Source organism: Dryobates pubescens, chromosome 12, assembly GCF_014839835.1.
Source record: "Dryobates pubescens isolate bDryPub1 chromosome 12, bDryPub1.pri, whole genome shotgun sequence".
NCBI lineage: Eukaryota > Metazoa > Chordata > Aves > Piciformes > Picidae > Dryobates > Dryobates pubescens.
In genome coordinates this window covers 19,635,042-19,656,828 of record NC_071623.1, presented here as the reverse complement: position 1 = coordinate 19,656,828, position 21,787 = coordinate 19,635,042, and the positions used below count along the sequence as shown (strand labels likewise).

At 38.8% G+C, this 21,787-nt stretch overlaps 1 protein-coding gene across 5 annotated transcripts in view; it reads right to left on the bottom strand.

Moving 5' to 3' along the window:
- The window catches only part of ERG (ETS transcription factor ERG), a 145,738-nt gene that overhangs the window by 44,239 nt on the left and 79,712 nt on the right, over positions 1–21,787 (bottom strand). Inside the window, exon 1 of one of the 5 annotated variants that reach the window (XM_009905834.2) lies at positions 19,451–19,554. The exons of the other annotated variants lie outside the window; for them this stretch is intronic. Coding sequence (XP_009904136.2) covers positions 19,451–19,468 — 18 coding nt within the window. The 5' untranslated portion in view covers positions 19,469–19,554. Of the gene's footprint in view, positions 1–19,450; positions 19,555–21,787 lie in introns of those variants that run through there. 5 annotated transcript variants of the gene reach the window in all.

Genomic DNA, 21,787 nt, shown 5'->3' with positions numbered 1-21,787 from the left:
GAGAGATTTTAGCTCCAATGTAATATTACCTACCCTATAGAAATCATAGGAAAACAAAAACGTGTCCACTGGGCATGTTACACATTAAATCTGGCTGGTCCTCTCAAACCAGCAGCCAGGCATGGCAATCAGCCTAGGGAGAGAGGAGGGGGAACTGTTCTCGGGCAACTGCAGAGCTGCTTTCCTGCAGCTCAGCTTCCTCCTCAGGGACCCCTTGGAGCTAGAAATGTTTTAGCCTTAATGCATCAGGCCGGCAACGTCTCAGACACTCCCCTATGTTCACCTTCATACACATTTAAAATTCTCACCTACCCCTTTAGAGAACACTTACCATATCCAACATTTATTATTTCCTTGATTCTTAGCTTTTGCAAACAGTGCTTAAGCTATCTTTATTTGTATGGATGTTTTCATTTACTTCCAAATGTATTTGTCTTGATTTTTTTTACTGACTTCTCTGCATTAGATAATGAATTAAAATGCAAATTGATATTGCTTTTAAAAAAGTCAGTACATTAAGAGTGCTTTCCATTTTTGCACAACAGGAAGTCTTTTGTTTTCACTATTCTTGCTTCCTTTTCCTCAGCCACCTTTTATTCTGGATCTTCCAAGCACACATTGAATATATACACATACACTATTATGTGCTTCTCATGGTATTCCCCATTTTATGAGCATCTGGAATATTGTTCAGATGGGTAATCTTCCCAAAGTCAGAATGAGCTCTCCAAGAATGCCCACGGTGTATGTAAAATATGACTTCCTGTCACGATAACCTTTACAGTGCACAGCCTAACATACTTTCCTATAATTGTTTATAACTAATATCTTGATTCATACTTTCAGCACATGTTATTTTTGTCATTTGCTGCAAAACATGACTAATGAAATTAATACAGGGTTGAAAGTCACAGTATTGATTTCCTTCTTCGTGTGCAAGGATTAACACGGGACAGCATTTAGTAAAACAGCAATAAAGTTAAGCATATGCTTATGTAAATTTAAACTGCTCTGCTGAACTAGACTAAAGTAAGGATATTGTTGGTTTAGCTCAAACATGAACTGTGAGATAAATCAAAGAGATTGGTATGGTATTTTTATATATTGCTGTTAGAGAGGTAGCCAAGCCAAGGGGTCAGAAGAAAATGGTTTCACACCTATGACAGACAAAGGTTGGAGTGAATGGTCTTGGTTTGCCCCCAAACAAAACAAAACAGAACAACCACAAGAAATCCTTGCATGCACCAAAACCAAAACTCCCATTACACTTGTACTTTCGCTTTTAAACTGGATTCTCAGTTTATTTAAGCAGTGTCTTTCTAAACTAAATTGCCAATCCAAAATCACAAAATACAAATAATTACTGCAAAAGTTTTTCAACTTTTTTATTCCTGCCTTCCCACCCCCAACTAGGAGAACTATTTCACAAATTCAGCTTGTATCTTTAAGGTGCAATTTGCATCTCTGCAACCATGTTTTCTGATGAATCTCATAGGTAGTACAAACAGGTTGTGGCCCATTTTTAATTGTACCTGTGAAGAATAAAAGGAAATGTAGGTGGTGGTATCTTTGATGTGGTGACAAAAATAATCTTACTGTTTTTCCCTGTAACAGTTACTCTTCTGAACTGGTGATTACCAACTCTTACTCAAACCATGCCCTGCAGCTCTGATATTGACAGTATTTTTCAATTACACCCACATTAGCTCCAGAAGGACAAAAAGGGTGGTAACCTGATGCCAGTGATGAAAAGTGAACTAAGAAAGTCAATGCAAATGAAGACAATCTCAAGTACAAACCCCTGAGATATTAATTTATTGCAGCAACAGAAACTATTAAAGATGCTTTTTTCCCCATTCCTCACCATTAAGGTAAAGTGTCTAATGATCATTACTATATGAAAGGAGGATATGTGGATGCAAAGCTTAAGATACAGAGATATAAAATATTTTTATTTACTTTTCTTTGGACTGCACTGAAAAATTATCTAAAAAGTATCTTTATTTACTGTACACTATGCCTTCAAACACACAGGAGAGGTATGTGAGCTGTTTCTCTTTTATTGTTTCCCCAAACAAACCCATTTCCTACAAGCTGCTCCCATATCTTTTGTGCCACATGCAGCTTCCAGAAAAAACAGCAGGAAAACAAAGTGTGAACTCAAAACAAGCTATTTCCACATAACAATGTGCCATACCAAGGAAAAAGAGAGAGAGCTAGAAGGAGGAGAGCTGGGGAGATAGGAGAGAAACTGTTTTGACGCTGCCAAGGGACTTAAAGAAAAAAGGAAGGAGGAACCTTTAAAAGTCACAGAGAGGAAGAATTGTGTAACTGTAAATATTCAACAGGCAAGCTGCCAACTATTTCAAAGGATTTGAGGTTTCAAAATCATCGAGAAAGCTAACTGATTTGCACTCTGGGTTTTGAGCTTCCAGGAACACCTTTGTGTGTCTGACAGCCAGAAACTACCATATCTTTTTATAGACTACTCAAGCCATACTTGGTCATAATTTCAAGTTGAATCAGTAAGGAATGTAAACAGACACCATTTATGCTCCTCTACAATCTAGTAAAATAAAAGCATGGACTAAGCAAAGCAAAATGATACACGTCGTTCTGTAAGAAGGGAAAGCCAGGAGATGATGCTGATTTAGGTCCTGGCTGACCTGAGCAACCTCCAAAGTTCCTGGTATTCAGTAAACCAAGAAAACCCATACACTAAACTCCCATAGGTATAATGCACACCATTCATTGAGACACATGTGATTAAAGTCAATGATAAATGTCACCATGCCTTTTTAAAATGTTCCTGCATTTGGTTTGTCAAGGATATAAAAGCAGAAAGAAGGAATAAAAGTGAATTATTTGAGCCTTGGTGTCCATGAAAAGTATGCAGGTAAGAGAGAAATATTTGTAAAATCAACACAACTGCTGGAATGTTTTTCCCCCAAACCAAGAATCTGATGAGCTTTGAAATCTTTGAGCAGGGAGACACAGCTTTTGCAGTGTAAAAATAGAGCTAATTTCTTTTTTTTTCTGTTGACAAATGATGCAAAAACACAGATTGCAGCCACTTGCAATTGAAGCCCACAGTCTGAAACACACCATGAAAGGTGTACTCCACAGAGAAGAAGTTATGGGGCAACCCTCATGTCACGTTGTGCTGACTTCCTGTGGACTTTTAAACTGACAGTACTGCAGCAAAAAGGACCCATCAAAGCAGAATTTACAAATAATTGTTATCCAGTGCTACACAGAAGAATGCAACGATGGAGTCTGCTATCTTGGGCATGGAACTAAGGCAAAGAACGCAGCAGAGAGACCTCACAGAATGATTGAAGCTAGCATAGCAGGGACGCAAGCTGAGGGAAACAAAGCACAAGTTAAGTGCATAGTGTGACTATGACAGTTGTGCCTGACATTTTTAATTTGAATGAACATAGAAGACAATAAAAAATGAAATGCTACTACTCATGGCAGGCAAGAAGTGGAGTGTAGGTGAATAGAAGAGACACAGGAAGGGGAAGGAAAAGCAAAGAGCTAATCGGCATAGTCTGGAGCCAAATCAGCTAAAACCATACAGACAACTCATCCCTGTCTGCAGCTGCTTTCTCTGGCTCTGCTCTAGCTGATCTCCTCTGTGTCAACATCATGGTAGCGAGGGTGAAACTAGAGGAATTTCTCCACTTTATATGCCCTTTGACTGCCCAGGTCTATTCCTGGACCTCACTGTGGAGAACATGTGGAAGAAAATGAAATGTGCAATATTGAGGGTGCCCTCCCCTCCTGAAATCCTGTATCAGCCCCGATCCCTTCCGACTATAGATACCAGTGCAGAGTACGAGGGAATACCCCTGGAGGCCCCTGCTGGGTTAAATTCCCTAATGCTACAATATGTCCCACCAAAGGCAAGATGGCTCTCACTCCCAATTTGCTGAGTTCTCCTGCCCTTCTGCAATGTTGGGGCTTGATAATGTCAGAGGCTGCCAACAGCTGAGGTGAGCCAAAGGCAACAGTAAGCCAACAAGAGCACTTGACATGAGAGCAGGAGGGTGGGCTTTTATGTTTTATTTTCCATCTGAAAGCTTGACAGGCTGAAGATTGGAATTGGACCAAGGAAAGCCGTAGAGTTTTCTTAATATATCATTCAATTCACCTGGAACACATCCAATCAATGAGGTTTTTGTAGTTGTGGGTGTTCAATGCATTTGCAAATAATTACAATGCACACAGAGACGTGGGCGCCCAGCCTCACATATCCATGTTTGAACTAGGCATCTGGTTAAAGCATGAATTTCTCAAGAGTCTAATTTTACCAAACCAAAGCTATCACTCAATATGAACTAATTTTGCTCCATCAGAGTTAACAGAAACACACAGTCGGTTTTACTAAGAGACTGTTGACTCTTCTGAACATCTTTTAAATATATAAAAGCTTGCTTATAAGATACTACCAGTGAGATTGAAATCTAAACCAGACCTTTAGAAACCAGCTATTTTGTGAGAATATGAAAAAAAAATCTAAGGCTTCAGGAAGATTTTTGCTTCCTCATGTTGAGTATTTCATCACTGACCAGGCATGTTTTAAAGCTGTTTATTGCTTTCTGAAGATTCAGACTTCAGTCATGACTGTGGAGAAGGTGTTTGCTAGAAATATCTTAAATTCCTGACACATCTTCTCATATATTTTTTTCCACAAATAGGCTTATGTTGAATACACTAAATATTAAATGCACCACATGTAAATTATTCTTAAAAATAATTCAGCTGAAAATTCAGTTATTTACACAGTTTTCAAAGTCTGGGGTTCTTGTATCTACACTTCTAGTAAAATGTTATTGTACTAACTCTCAAACTGTTTACAAGTGTCAGTGAAATCATCAATTCTTGCAATGAAAACTATAGTACTCATTTTAAAACCTGGTAGCTAAGAATTTTCCATCTGATCTTTTGTATGACTACTTCTACTGATGTTAACTAGACCTATCTGCAAATAGGAGTTAATAGATCGCTATTTATAGATATTTCTCAAAGCAATAGAACAATCTCAGTATTAACTGAGCTTTGTACAGCCTAGGAAATTTTAGCAGTTGAGTAGTATAATGTCCCATTTCATGCCAGATTAAACGTGCAGAGAGGTTATTGATGACAGCAGTTCTGTGGGAAATAGAAAAGCTCTGAAAATCACAGTGAAAGTGTCTCAGATGGGAACCTGAAAAAGAGCAGCTGTTTCTGAAAATAAATAGTGATTTGTTTTGAAGTCATACTGTGGATTGTGTGGACATAACTGAAAAGCCTCCCCTCCCGTCATTAGCTTTCAGATCACGTGTGCACAACACCCATTGTCATTGGCTGATGCTACAAAATGGGCTTACAAGATGGGAATTAAAAAAAGGCAAAATGCCCAGGAGTAATTAGCAGGCTACTGATAATACAAATATGAAAGGTCTTGAAGGTTTTTTCATTATTCAAAGGGAAAGATTTTCCCATGAAGAGCAAGCTACTCTTACAAGCACTTCAACATGACCTAAATTTGTAGAGTCAGGTGAACCACGTCCCTGGTTAAGAGGAGTGCAAGATGCTTGTGTGAAGATGCGGGAGAGTGTGAAACCAGCTCTGTCCTTCAGAAACATGTACTTAGAAGTTGAGGGCAACTAAAGCAAAGAAATTGAGTGAAAATGAAAACAGTGGAAGTTACGAAGCAGTTCTAAAGGAGATCAAAGAAATCTAGGAAAGGAAAGAATATGGATGATTTAAAAAATGGGCTGAAGTCTCTAAGACTGGAGGATTCTGCTAGTGGCTGAAGCACTGGGAAGGCAAGGAGTACAACAGTCAGCCGCCAGAGAAACAGAAAATCAGAAGCAAAAAGATAATGCTCATGAGGTCTTTGGTGTGCTGAAGATATATGCAGTGGATACAATTTATATGACAGAATATCTATTGCTTGGCATTCTAAGATTTCAACATCTGGAGATGAAAGAGGTATTTTTTCTGGAGCAGTGCACACAAAAAAATCATTTTAGTTCAGAGACATGCTTTTACACTTCATAAGCAAATTCACAGGCTCTAGGAAACTTAGAAAGTGAACCAGAAAGAGTGAAAGAGAAAGAAGAAAAAAAAATATATAGCACCATAGAATGGTCTGGGTTGGAAGGGACCTCTGAAAGTCATCTAGTCCAACCCTTTCTGCAGTCAACAGGGGCATCTTCAACTAGATCAGCTTGCCCAGAGCCCTGTCCAGCCTCACTTTGAATATGTCCAGGGATGGGGCCTCAACCACCTCCCTAGGCCAGGGAATTGCATGCCTCTATTGTAAACTTCTGCATAAAGTTTTTTCCATCACCTAAAAGAAAATAGAATCAGCATTTGGTATTTAGTGGACATGTGGGTAACAGACTGGAATAGAATGGATAGATATTAATACATTCATACTACAGCAAATACAGAAAATAGAAAAACACAGTGGCTGGTAAAACGAATATTTCATGCCAGCTCTGTTGGGGCATTTTAGCAGTAGGACAACCCAGGAATCACAGTGCAGTTTCTTCCTGAGCCAGCTAAGTTTACAAATAGACTTACATGAAGCTCTGGTATGTCCTGCTGAGCCTTTTGCTAAATGACTTGCTCCATAAACAAGATGTGTGATAAGGAGAATGTATTCACATGAATGAACTGATAACTCCTCCTGGTGCATTGTTTCTACAGTTGTGCTGGAACCACCACAGGCATCACAACCCCTTAAACAGAGAGGCTACTCTTTAAGTACAACACAGGTAGGGAAATGCTTGTCCTTGCACTGACACAACTTGCCTGGAAAGTAAGGTATTTCTTTCTTGCAGAGGGCAGCACATCCACTCCAGCAGTGGTTATGTCCCAGAGGATGGCAGCAGCTTTTGCACATCATCTGCCATGCTGCAGCTGAAGTGTGCAATAGAGTTCCCTGCTTCAGCCCAGTCACAGTTAATAAAAGAAACTTTGTACAAAAATAAGTCTTCTACAACTGCCCACTGTTCCATAAAAACAAATGAAACTTTCTTTCACTTCAGGCTTTGGATTCCCTGCGCATTTGCCTAATTCACATGGAAAATCAGGGAATTTTGGTGGTGTTTCATGTAGGACTTTGTTTGTAAAACAAGACTTAGGTTAGAAATTTGGGCATCTGTTCTCCTTTGCTTGGCCATATTCTCATTTATTTACACAAATCTGGTGTAAATGTCTGTATCATTTACAAGTCTGTGAATGGTCTCTACAGTACTGGAGATTACAGTTTCACAGAATCACAGAACGTTAAGGGCTGGAAGGGACCTCAAAAATCATCTGGTCCAACCCCTCTGCAGAGCAGGATCACCTATACCAGCTCACACAGGAATGCATCCAGGTGGGTTTTGAATGTCTCCAGAGAGGGAGACTCCACAAACCCCCTGGGCAGTCTGTTCCAGTGTTCTGTCACCCTCACAGTGAAAAAATTTTTTTCCTCATGTTTCCATGGAACTTCCTATATGCCTTAACTTCCATCCATTGCTACTTGTCCTGTCATTGGGCATCACCAAGAAGAGCCTCACTCCATCCTCTTGGTATTCACCCTTTATTTATTTATAAACATGAATGAAGTCACCCCTTAGTCTCCTCCTCTCCAAACTAAAGAGACCCAGCTCTCTGAGACTCTCCTTGTACAGTTCATACTCACCAACTCCTAGTGTCACTTCTATAGTGAGCTTAGAAAAAGTCTAAAACTTTGTCCTCCTTAGGATACTTCATGACTCAACGCACTTCCTTGACAGATCTCGTTTTATCACCTTTCACTTTGTTCTTTTCAGCACTGAATAGCACTGATTATTATTGCTTGTTGCTTATGAGGTAGTTTCTAAATTATTTTGAAAGACATCACACTGTTCTGCTCAGCATCTAGTTTTAGTGTCATTATCTAGCTTAGAATTTTAATTTCCAGCATCATCCAATCCTCTGTACTTTATCTTATCTAACTCAGCTTCAAAAAGAGTTAATTCTGAGGATTTATCAAGCTTCCTTTTTAACAACAGCAGTTGCCAACTTTCATGATCTTACTGACCTTAGGTTCCTTTCGACCTGAATTCTAGAGTCAGCTGAAAACCTCAAACAGTTTTTATTCCAGCTAAAAATTGCGAATGCTAAGGTTAAGAGGCATGTAAGATTAACTATATTTATGATTCTCTGAAATTCCATTATTTTTAAGCTCATCCCATCATCTCATGAATTCAGAATATTTTTACTGACAGAAATGGTAACATTCATTATTGACACCTTAATTTCAGTGTCATAGATTCTCAGAATGGTTTGGGTTGGAAGGGACCTCCAAAGGTCATCTCGTCCAACCTCCCTGCAGTGAGTAGGGACGTCCTCCATTAGATCAAGTTGCCCAGAGCCCTGTTGAGCCTGACCTTAAATATCTGCAAGAATGTGGCCTCAACTACCTCCCAGGCAACCTGTTCCATTATTCCACTACCCTCATGGTAAAGAACTTCCTCCTAATATCCAACCTAAATTTACTCTCATCTAATTTAAAACCATTGCCTTTAAAAACAGTCCCTTTCCAGCCTTCTTCTAGGCCCCCTCAAGGTACTGGAAGGCTGCTATTAAGTCTCTCTGGAGTCTTCTCTTGTGCAGGCTGAACAACCCCAGCTCCCTCAGCCTGTCCTTAGAGAAGTGTTCCAGCCCCCTGATCATTTTTGTGGCCCTCCTCTGGACCTGCTCCATCAAGTCCACATCCTTGCCACTGCTGTCTGCCTCCACCTGGAAACTTTTCATACAGATCTTTCTTAGCAAATTAACTCATCTTATTCAACATTCTGAGTCCTCCTCTTTCTACTAAGGGAAGGAACAGGAGAGCAGCTAGGAAAACAATGCCTTGAGGCTCACAGACACCCCACATAACATTGAGCTTTCTCAACCAATCTACCAGTCTCCTTAATTGATTCTCTCTACTTTCACAAAAGCCTTCAGACCCCCTAAATTGCAATATTTGGAGAGAAAAGTGTTACTAAGATATATAGAGGTGAATCATCTTTATTAGAAATATTAAAAACAGTGTATTTTAAAAAATAAGCTGAAGCTTTTGTCAGTTACTATATAGAAAATACATTTCTCCAATAGATTAGAATTCTAGCTTTATAACTTCACAGCTTCAAGAGTAAGGTACCTGATGGCAAGAATCCATCTGAATCCCATCTTAAAAAGTAGAAGTGGTGTGGTAGCTGTCGAATCTACAACACACTTGCCCACCAAGGATTTTAACAAGTAATAGTTCATTGCTATCCTATTTTGAATGTGAGAAGGCAAAAGGCAAAATCAGTGTTGAGTATCAATAGTTAGTAGCAGTATTTTATCTGAAAGCATGCCATTAACACCCATACAAATAAAAACCTAACACAAGAAGATCTGAAGGTCTGAAGAGCTTAAAAAGGAACAGCTACAACCTTGCAATATAAAACCAGTGTATTTTTTGTATTTTAATGGCAAAATATAGGAGTTTTGGAAAACTGTAGTTGTCTGGCATTTCAGCTGGTTAAAACTTCAGATAGAGAGAAAGGTACAAGGAAGAAGAGAACACTAAATTAGTACTGTGAGACTGACTCTCTTCAACTTTCAATTACATTATTTTAGTAAGGACAGACTTTTCCATGGGAAAAAAGAGAACTAACCACTTTCAATTTTCCTTACTTTTTCTAGAAAGGTAGGTGGTTGGGTGTTTTTTTTCACATCAGTGAAAGCAGCTAAATTGCAAAACAACACTTTGTAATTGTGAGCAGTCCATCTTCAAATATTCATTCAAAGTCTCACTGACAACCTAACCATAGTGATCCTTTTGTTTTTTATTCAACGTTAACTTCGTCCACTTAAAGACTTATTACTGAGCGTGCCTCCCTTGGCATAAAGCACCAATGATTTAGTTGGGATTGTAAAGATTTATGATGCACTTTTCCTATCTTATTCAAACAGTAATGGATTCCACTTACTTCATTTTTTTTTGCCTTTGAATGCATACTGCTGAAGAGCATGATATTCAGAGGTTACATTCATGTCTGTCTGTCATTTCAGCTTTATAACTGTAGTGAGTACATTTCCTTAAAACCCATGGATTCTAAATGAAAGGAAAATTCATTTTTAATCTCACAAGTATTGAAAAAGTAACTATCAATGAAGCAGTAAGGCCATTAGCCTACTTTGGTGATTAAAAGAAAATAAAAGAAGAAAAATAAGACATTTTCAGATGCTCATAGATAGGCCTTTTCTTACAGAAGTGATTTTTCATATAATTTGTTAATTTTGCTAAATGTTTATAAAACATAGATTAAAGATAGTTTCAATAAAGACCTTCACTGAAATATTTATAGGAGATTAACTGTTTCTTGGCCAATATTCCATCCAGATTCAAAGTTCACTGAAATCAATGGAGAGAGTCAGCACCATTGACAGGATCATGTTAATCCAAAGCCAGGACAGGAAGCCCTAAGGAAACATAAGAGCTACCCTGTTTGTTGCCTTGAATATTTGTTTAGAGTTTTGGAATTTACTGACTAAAGTTGCATGCAACAAACTTGGCAGCCAGAGACTTTTGCCAAGTTGTTGCTATTTTGGAAGCATCAGAACTCCTGAAAAAACCCAAATTCTAGGAAGACTCTTGTGTTCATGCCATAGCCTCCTTGAACTCACTCTATGCAGCTGTTCAGGATCACCCTAGACTGGCAGATCTGCTGCAGTCTTGGCTAATAAGGCAATATTATGGCAAGAATATGATGTGCTCTTGCTTTACATCCATCTTTAATCTCTGTAGCCCATTGGATGTAACTGATCTGGTTCTGATTTACTCCAGATTACAGAAAGAGGAAAATTCAAGAGATTTACTGTAGAAGCCAAGATAGAACTCCCAAAGTTTTAATTTCTTCAAGTGTCCAACATGATATATTTCCTCTTGATGAGAAGAAAACAACCAGCATTAACTGAAGTGGTCCCGTGTATCCTTTAGTTGACTGCATACAGACATAGTCACAGGTTCCACAATTTCACAAGCGGCTATTTTGTTGACTAAAATTTTCAACAAAAGCCTACCTTTGGAACTAAACATATACTTTAGTTCTACATGTAGAGGAAAGCAGACATCAAAAACAAGCCTATGGATGATTTGGCTGGAGCTCACATTCATTAAGAGGGTTAATACAAATGTTCCTGATTGTTTCTGTTGTTTATGAATCTCGACCTTCAGAACAGCACTGAAATGTGCTGTCTCCTAAAGATGTTCCCTACCGATATGACACACACTTTGTATTGTTTTACTGTACACAAGCATTAATATCCCAGAGGTAACCCACCCTTCTTTTAACGGCTGGTGACAGGTCCAATGGCTGAGTAAAAATCAGTTGAAGGAAAGGGAAGTCTTGTCGGAAATGAGATTAATCTTGTAACGAGTGTTCAGCCCTGATAACCCATCTGTGCAGAGAACTGCTTTAACTGGAGAGCAATTAACCTTCACCTGACAAGCTCTGTCTAACTGTTATAAACAACATTAAAGGCACAGGATCCCTCTCTTTTTTATCCCGTTGACATAGACTAAACAACCAGATTCTGAATTCCACGAAAATGGTACATATGACTGTGCCTTGATGACAAATCGCAGAACAATTTTTTAAAGGCAGAGGCTGTATGGAAATAATGTGAAAAATGTCTCTGGCCACCACTTCAGTGAGTTGATCTGATTAGTGAAAAGCAACAATTTTGAGCACTTCCAGGGGAATACCTTATGCATGAGGGAAGCTAATGTGAATACACCAAAGACTAACAATAATAAAAAGGTATGTGAGTAGATAAGAGCTGCCTAGCTACCTCCCAAGAATGTTGCTTTCAGGAGACAGTGTGTATTTCCCCAATATCCCCAAAGCCAAGGGGCAACTTCCTAGAGCTTCTTCACCCACAGTCTTGTTTAAATTACTTGCCAAAACTAACTTCAACTTACAGAATCCATCTGCAGTAACTAGACTTTTGGGTCAGGTCTCCACAGACCTGGCTCTTCTGCGTAACAGCTGGTGCTCCATGCAATGAGTTTCCCACAGTCTCTGGAGTGGTCTGTAAATCCAACCTCATATTCCCAGCCTGTTAGACTACAACACAAACTCAAACTGCCTTTCCCATAGTTGTGTGAGGAGATAACTGAACATAGGTCTGTTCTTCGAAGATGAAAAAGAGTGATGTCTATGAAGCCGCAATAGCAAAGGACTACTCAACTCTATGGGGAAAGGCCAAGATATCAATCTCAGTCACGATGGCAGAAACCTGGAACAACTCCAAGAGAATCATTGGCAAAACTGCACAAAATTCAGGCTGAACTCCTGAATAACCTGGGTGAAAGCCTGGCTCCAGTCAAGCCATTGGCTAAATACTCTTGACTTGATTTTGGCCTGATTTCACTTCAGGTTTCATAAATCCTCATTCATTCTATTCATGTGCCTGAAAGCAATTATCCTAAAGTTACAATTAGCAATGGAGGTTTTCTGTCTTTGTTTACTTTTCTTTTGCTCTAGGTTCTTTTTTTTTGTTCTTTTTTTTTTTTAGCAGAAGTTAAAAAATACAGGTTAGTCCTGGTTTTATTTATCTCTACAGGGAGGCAAAATTTCTGTTTCAGTCATTTCTGTGGAATATATATGTCACTGTGGATTGCAGGAGATGACTATGACTCTTTAATACATCCAGAAGAGAAGTCCACCTTAAGAGCTGGGAAGTAAACATTTTATTTGGTGATGCATACAAATAAGGAAAGGATGCAGGCAATAATGTGTTGGAGGGAGGTTGCTTGCTCATCATGTGACAGAATGACAATGTATTTTGAAGCATCCTACTTTGCAGTACTGAAAAATGCAGGGTCATTTTTCCTACCACTACAGAGAAACCCCCTGATATTTCATAGACCAGCATAACAGCACTCATTGAACTTAATTTTTTACATGAATATATGTGTTGTACTATGGCTTAAATGCTTAATAGTAACCTTTATATCAACAAAGAAAGGCTTAGATCTTCTCAGTGAATTAGATATTAACAGATAGGAAGTTCGTATTGAAAGCATTTCCTGTATTGGTAGTCCCTGATTTTGGCGACTTATCTGGGTAGGAAATGAATGCAGGAAGTATCTGTCTACAAACTCTTTATCATCAAGGTAATTGCTGTGGCAGCATTTTACTGTTTATCAAGGTAATAAACACATCGCCTAAAAAAAGATGTTTTTCAACTCTAAAGAATGAGGTTTAAAAAAATCTTGCAGGCTAGCAGTGCAGTTCTGCAAAGTCTTCCATGTAGAATTAACATGCTGTTACTTGTTTATTTCAGCACTTCTGTAATTAGGGATTTGTCAAACAAAACATTTCCAGTCTCCTGTGGCTTTTTTCCCCCTGGTTATAGCAATGTTTCTCTGTATCTTGCTCTCTCATCTCTCTTAAGTCAGGTAGGCCATTTTCAAGAGAGCTGCCACTTCCCATAAAGAGTCATTCACCACCCCTTCCTGCAGGTATTTGCATACATCCAGTTCTTATAATTTGTCCTTGCATTTCTTTCCCCAGGTACCGCTTAACCTGGCAACACATACATTTAACTAAGCAAGCCGGACATTCCCTTATTATGAAACGGTTCCACCAACCTAGTCACACCAGTTGAGATGTACACTCAAAATAAACATGCACTGCATGTGAAGGGAGACATTATTATCATATGCATTCTTTCCACTCATTAATTTCTAAAAGCCACCCTTCCTAAAGACCATTTGCCTGGTCCTCTGTAAGTGGATGCTCACTTGATGTGTCCTTCAGCCTAGCCTTAAAAAATTGTTATTACTTATGGGCTTTTTTAACCTATTAATGCTCACTTACCTTTTTATACCAGAAATTGTAACTTTATTAATTTTATTTGTAAACAAATTCAATTTATGACATGATAATTACCAGAAGGATTAATCCCTGATTTGTACAGGGTAGTTATTAAAAAACACTACTAATATTATGTGTTTATTACACACTAATATTCCTTTCCCGAAAACAATATCTCGTCTTTCTAATAGGGTGAATAGGTAAAGTCAGCAACCCAGTACCTAAGGATATCTCCAAAACAGAGAGAGAGAGAATTTCCTTGTGATAAAGGTTTGCAACCAGATTTCCTGACAATTCTCTTTCCATTTGCTGTGATGAGCTCCTTAGAGGATTATACAGCCCTTCTTTTAAGGGGAGCAAAAATAAATTGAAGAACACAGCACTATTCACCCTCAGGTGGAATTAGTTACAACATTCAAATAACTCCTTCAATCACAAAGACACAATAATCCTTTAAGAAAAGTATTAATACCTTTTATATGTAAGTGCTTTGAATTTTCTCTATCATTGTCAATGTTTCTTCTGTAATACAAAACTATATATAAAGGATAGCAAGACTAGCAGAACACATGCCATTTTGTCCAACCATTGACTTTTCATTAGTGAGAATGTGAAAAGCTGCTACTATTTCTCTGCTGTATAATTATCTATCAAAATTGTTTGTTTTGGTTGTGGGTTTTTTCTTTTGGTGGTGTTTGTTTGTTTGTTTAATAATTAATGATGAATCTGAATAGAAACCACACTGTAGTGAACGAAAAAATTTTTGTTAACTTGACAAGGTTTGGCACTGCATGTGAAACTCTCTACTGTATCACCTTTGTTAATATTGATGATACCAGTGGTACCAACACAGATTTTCTTTTTGTTTTCTCCACTTTGCTGATTTTCAAAATAACTCTGATGGCTTGATTCAGAAACTTGCACTATGAAGCCTACTTCTTTTGAAGTGAACAGCATTATATATTTGCATTGGATTATAAACTGTCACTTGGGAAGTAAATATCTTCTTTTGGCATTCACATTTCTCCAGACTACTGTACTTATCTTTCAACAAGTCATTCTCCACAAGCACTTGGGGTTTCTTTTTTGAAATATTTCTGAAAGGCTTTTTGTAACTCATGGGACTCGCTGAAAAACAATTTGATAAGAGATAACATAGTTCTTCTTAACAAAAAACAAACAAACAAACCAATTCAGACAGTCAAACCCACACATTTTCCAGCTGTTGTTCCTTGCCTGAGGACTTAATTCTGGAAAGAAAAATCCTTGCATTAGACTGTGTTTTGGCACATGTAGCCACAAACTGGATTGAGTAAAATGACAGCTGACTAAGAGCAAAAGAACCTAACATGAAAATCCCCCAAGTATCTTCTTCTATTCTTATATGACTATTTTTCCTTACAATTTGTATTCATGTCAGAAATACTGTTTTACCTGGAAATAATTATAGGTCTGACAAAATCTTCATGAAATTGATGGAAACTTTGAATTAAGGAGTGCAAGATCAGGCTAAATGGTTCAAGGCACTCCTGCAGATCTTGCTTCTGATTCATCAGAGCACTCAGGTGTATGCTTAGCTGTAAGAGGGTTGTGTCTATCCACCAAAGTGAATAGAATCATTTACAGGCTTAAAGTTAAATATACCAGTTGATCATTTGCTAACTGAGATGAGAACAGAAAGAGAATAATCTTTATACTTTTTTAAAAGCAAGTAACAGAAGTACAAATTACTGTATTAGTTCTGTGGGATTCGGTGCAGATGCAGTCCTCTAAACAAAGACTTAAACATTTCCATATGCCAAGAACAGAATTTTTTTAGTTATTTCTTTTTACTGTCTCCAGCTTTCCTTGGCTTTAGAAGTATTTGAGTGAGTACTGAGATTTTCTGCAAGAAAGTGAGAGGAAAGGAATACTATAGAGAGAAGCACAGACTAAGATTCCTCACAGAATAAAAATCTTGCCACTGCTTTAGTCAGTATATCCACACTCTTTCAAGCCTTAGAAACCACAAAGATTCTCCTGTCCCTTATCAAATATGCAAACTTTCTCCCAGGAATCCTAACTTCCCTGTGACAGCACATGAGAAATCAATAGTGAAAAGTGGATATGTGCATATTTAGAAATAAATTAGAGTAAAAGAATATCCACCAGCATGAGGAGTAAGTCATTGTAAAGTTAAGACTGAAGAGCTTTTCTAAGTATAACTGCATGTCAAGCAGGGATAGAAATATAACAAGGCTTGGTACATGACAGAGAAGTAGAATTCTAATTGTATTTTTTAATTCAATATTCTTTCCTCCACTACAGGACAACAGGGGGAAAAAAGTTACCTTCAGGACAAGTATTTTTGCTTCATCCTGAGGTAACACATAAATAATTTTTGCTCCATTCTATTAAAAACAAAACAGACAGATGCTTAATTCAGAAGCCTTTGATACTTCCTAAAATTATATTTACAGTAACTAGTGGAATGGTTATAATTAGAAGTGCTAATTTGATAGCCTTCAGCTTCAGTGCTCTGCACTGTTGTGCTACTGCACATATCTGTCAGATACTATTTGTGTCAGAAGGAAACATGTTAGCTTATCTCTGAAATCCTGACTTTTAGGAGATTTTCTCCAATTGGAAAGAGAGAAAAAAAAAAACCACCAAACAACAAAAAACCCCCAAAACAACCAAATAACCAAACCAAACCAAACAAACCTTTTATCCTTCAAATGCCAAATAACATACCGTTGAGGTTAGCCACATGTGCTCCAGGTATGAGGAAGTGAATGCATTAGAAACATCAGCCCCCTGACTGCATAATAAAACCAAAATCCTAGCTTTGGAGATTCACACCTTCTCCCACCACCCTCCTCTCTGCAGCTGCTTATGCCACACTTCACGAGAGACAGACCTGCTTGCAGTCAGAGGGAGAGCTCCCTGGCCTGACCAAGGGTGGCTGCTCTTACAGCATAAAGGTCAGAATTAAAGTAAGGCACCCATGTGAAAGCCTAGAAAAAAAAGCATGGCTGCGCCCTCCTCCTCAGGAGAAACATTCCACAGTGGCACTTTCCCTGTCATGGAGGAGAAAGGGAAGGAGGCAGCAGAAGGAGGGGCAGGGAACAAGAAGAAACACATCTCCCAGTAAAGCCACAATTGTGACGTCAAACCCAGTGCCAGAAAACTTACACAAATGCTTACCTTTGTAGATACCAATTAATACCAGTTAAGCCAGCCTGATTTCTCATGAGTCCTGAGTGTCCCAAGGGGGACTGTCTGCCAGTTTGTGATGGGAAAAGGGTGAATCAGACAGCCTTACTGGGAAGCCACCTTTGTGTGTGTCTACATTTAGAGTAATTTCTACCCGGTTATGAACAAATAAAAAGCCATTCATAACCCAGTTTTGACATCTATTGACTCCACAGCTTCCATAAAGAAAAGAGGGAATTCCCAGCACACAAACTCCTGATGAGGCTCTCTACCTTTCTTTCACCTGCATTCATACAGCTAGGCTACCTGTTGCTAGCTGACAACACAGGCCATTATATTGAAACAGGAAAAAACCAATTTGCTAAACATAATTGTTTGGCAAAAGCACAAACACTCATTTGTCCTTCAGCTGCAATTTCTTTATTTCAGAAATCTCTCAATTAAATGACTTTGTGTACTCAGAATAGGAAGAGGAATTGAATCTCCTTGGACTAGCTTAGATTCATGTCAGAGTACATTTCCTGCATCTACGGTACAAAGTACCTGAAGTTTCTTTCAATTTTACATTTTTCACTTGCATAAATAAAATCCTTGCTTCCTAACACCATGAGCACCAAAATCCTCAATGCTTTGGGGTACCTATTTCCCCCTGCAAGTGTATTTCTTCACTCAGGAGAATTTGTTGGCTTCATTACATTACCTGGCTGTAAAATGCACGGTTGCACACAGCCCCCTGTAATTTCTGTAGATATAAGGTGAAAGTAAAATAATAAAAAAGAGGTACTGTTTACAATCATTTACCTTATTATGTCAGCCCATATAAAACATCAAAAAAAAAAAACCCCAACCAAACCCAGTAACAGCTCAAAATGCATACAACATTTGATCTCACTACTAGCTTTTTAGAAAAGTTATTTCCCATCAGCATTAATAGTGCATTCTAGTTAACAGATGCAAAAAAACCCCAGTGTTACCGCCTTGACACAAAGCCCTTATTTTAGCAATGCAAAACACGACCCTCTGAACCTCAGGATTTTCATAGAGCGCCTCTCATGTCCTGTGTGCTCTGAAATGCACAGCAAAACCAAAGGGAATTCAGGAGTCACTTAGCATATAATAGTTACGGGCCAGAAATGCAGATCTTTCTCTACAGAGGACCTCTTGAAAGCATCAGTGATTACAAAAAAGAGAAACTTTTCAAAAGAAAGCCTTTCTTCTAATGGCAGTGCCTTCAGACAAGACTTTCAGATTTCAAAAACCATTACAAAAAGTATCAAATGATCTTTACAATGTAAACATCTAAGCAGAAGTTACTGAGAAATCAAACTGCAGCTCCACTAAGCTAAGGGCCAGGCACCACAGCTATTCTGTATCTCCTACTAAATCTCTGGCATAATCAGAAAAGTAAAGAGATACACAGTATCACAAAGAAAGCAAATACCTTGATCCCGAAGCTGATAATGCAATGCCGCAGAATCTTCACCGTGCATGCTGGTGTGTTCTTTACATAAAATTAGTTTCACTATCACAAAGCCTTTACAGTTATACTTCTGCAATTAATCACAGCTATTGCTGTATCTGTAACTGCTCTCTATTACAACACACAGAGAAGCGAAAACTAGACAGAGAGACAAATACATTTATTCAGCTCTCTAAGTGGCACAACCTGAAAAACTCAGCAAAGCCATTCTTAAAACAAACAAACCAAAACAAAGCAACAAAACAAAAGCCAACAGACCATGCACTGAGATCGATTTATGAGCCAGTACGGGAATTTTATTGTCCAAAAAGTTAAAACAAGAACGAACACACGCACGCGATCTTGCCGCCACCATTAAAATAACACTCAGAAAGATTCTGAGCATAAGGAGAAGAGTTTCTAGAAAAGCACATAATTAACACCTGCATGAAAGAGAAACGAGAGCCGGTGCCTCTCGTTCCCACTTGCGTCCCCATCAACCAGAGAAGCATTTAAAGGTATCCAAAAGGTTAGCGCTCTCAGCACCCCTTTTTTTCCTTCCAGTGCACACCCTCTCCCCTTATGGCAGTCCGCAAACACATCCAAGTTGTCAGAATGATACCTACAAGAAATTTCAGAAGCTCTCATAAAAGGGCTTCCCATATGCAATCCACAGCACTGAACAGTGAATTTAAAAAACCCAATTTTTTTTCCGAGTTTGAAGTTTTTAAGCCTTGCGGATGGTTGGAGTAGGAAAAAGGAAATTTACTAGGCAGTACAAAGGAAATCTTGTTGTCCTCTATTGTGGCAGTGGGGGTGTTGCCCAATTCTAACTTATCTAGGTTGATAAAGGAAACTAAAGAACACGCCACTGAAAAAAATTCCAGCAAAAAAGGTACCCCCTTCTTACCTTAATAGTGCTTGCCATAATGTGATCAAGATTATTGATCGCTAATAATTGCTAATAATAATTATTGCTTCGCTCTGACCAGAAAGAAGTTTTGATGAGGTTGTTTAGAGCGGATGAGATTGTGCTAACTCTGGGAAATGAAGTCAGCCAATGGCAGGAAGAGGTTTCTATTGGTCCTGGCCACTGCAGCTCAAAGAAACAGGATATTTGGGAGTGAAGAGATAAGAGTCCTAAAACAATGTTGTTTTTCTTGATGATATGTGACTAAATTTTTTTAATTATTTTTTTTTTAAAAAAAAAACAAAAAGTCAATTGCCTGTGACCGCCTGGGCAGGTGTGATCTGATGTGCAGTAAGTGTGACATGCCACTTCGAGGCAGGATGCAGATGTCAGATGAAATGGGCCAAATTCGACACTAGTTTCATACAGTCTGTTCACTGGGGAATTGCTGATTCAGGGCTCAAGCCAGACTGGGTATAAGCGGGTGTAGCTCCAAATATGTTAATGAAGTCTAGTTCCACTTACACCACATCTATATTTGGTCATTAACCTCATTCCTGGATTCTTGAGCTATAGACACTTTCTAGCCTACCTGATACATCCCTTTTTTCCTTTTTTTTTTGTCAAGAAGCAAGTTGATTAAGACAATAAATTCTTTTAGATGTCTTTTTCTTACTGAGGAAGGGAAGTCACAGAAAGACATACATTTCAAAAGCAAATGCCTAGATGCCTTAAACAGACTTCCATTTTCCACACTGTTCCTTTACTTTGCAGTTCTATCCATGCATAAAAATGAGATGGCTTCACTAGCAAGTCCCTTCCCAGTTGGAGTGTGATAGTAATTATTTTATTCAGTGCTATATTTTTATTCATCCTTTTCTAGCGCTTGGCACTCAGAGCGCACCCCAAAATTACTATCTGCAAACAAAATACTGTCCCTTGTCCCAGGCCCTCACTTAGGAGCACTGAAATTTGAAAAACAAAAAAAAAAAGGTGTTTCCACAATACCAGTTAGTATAAAAGTCCATATGTAAAGAGCCACTCGGGATTCAGCACTGGCACAACCCTCTTGCTCTGAGGGCTCACAACATCGTATGTCTTTTATAACAGACATCATTGCTGGTATCAGGATATTCTGAGCTTTCAGCTAGAAGAGCAAAGCTTGAAAATATAACCCTCAACAATTGAAGGAAAAGCAAAAGAATTCAGAATGTATTAATTTTTCCAATAACCTGGTAATTTTTAAGAGTCAGTCCTACTGTAACCAGTGTATGGTTTCCCAATGCTTCCTATAACAACATCAAATCATGGACATGATGCTTGAAAGCACAGCAGCACTGGATAGATAATTCCTGCTGTAATAAGGTCCTGTTCTCTGACCAGGGACTCTAGTAGGATAAAAAGAACAAGAGACAGCTATGGCTTGTCATAGGACTGCTTAGTAGAAGTTGATGACCTCATCAGTGTTTTCCTCTCCCGCTCCTTAGGAGAAGAAAAGAAAATCACAGCAGGTTCTGTAAGTGGTGATGACTGCTGGCATTCAGCAAGCATTTTTTCCAAATGGTACACAATGAGAGCAGGAAGTCTCTGTTCACTCTTCCCCCACTATCCTGACTTGAAGAAGGTGAATCACAGCCATGTACTTCTTCAGAGATATGTCTGGAGTACACTGAACTGCTGCAGGCTTGGCCCTTGGGTCATTTGTCCTGCAAGCACTGCTCCATCTCACCCAAGGCAGGACAGAGGTAAGGCTTGTCCACTCAACCCTGCTCATGGGAATGACTCTGCCACCCACCAGGTTCCAGGAAATCCCAATTCTAGGTGCTCCATGGGGACCACAGAGCTGGAAATTCCTGGACACAATGAAATGACACAGCACCACTGTAATTAGGATCTGGTAGAGCTACCTCCAGGAAGACCCCGTTTTAATTTTGTCACCCGGATGAGCCTTTCTCAGATAGTCTCCAGCTGTCTCATATGCCTTGAAGTTCCATCAGTCAAGGTGTCTGAGCAAGCCTCTGGCTGTCTCCTGATTCTGATGGAGAGACTTTGACAGGGAGACCCTGCTTTTCCTCACTGCTCTGCATCCTGAAGTGCAGCAGGGTTAACTCTGTACAAGTTTTGCTTGATTTTATGGTTCACTTTAAGGAGCTCTGTTTTCTTCCACTGTGAAGATGACTTCTGGTCTCTTCAGAGTGATCAAGAGTCAATGCTGCCATGCAGTAGTTTATATTCTTGGTTCACACAGAAATCCAGTGTTGCACTGTTGAATGCTTTCTTGCAGTCTGAGACCACTGAATTACTGTGCTTCTGCAGAGTAGGTAACTGCTGGTAACT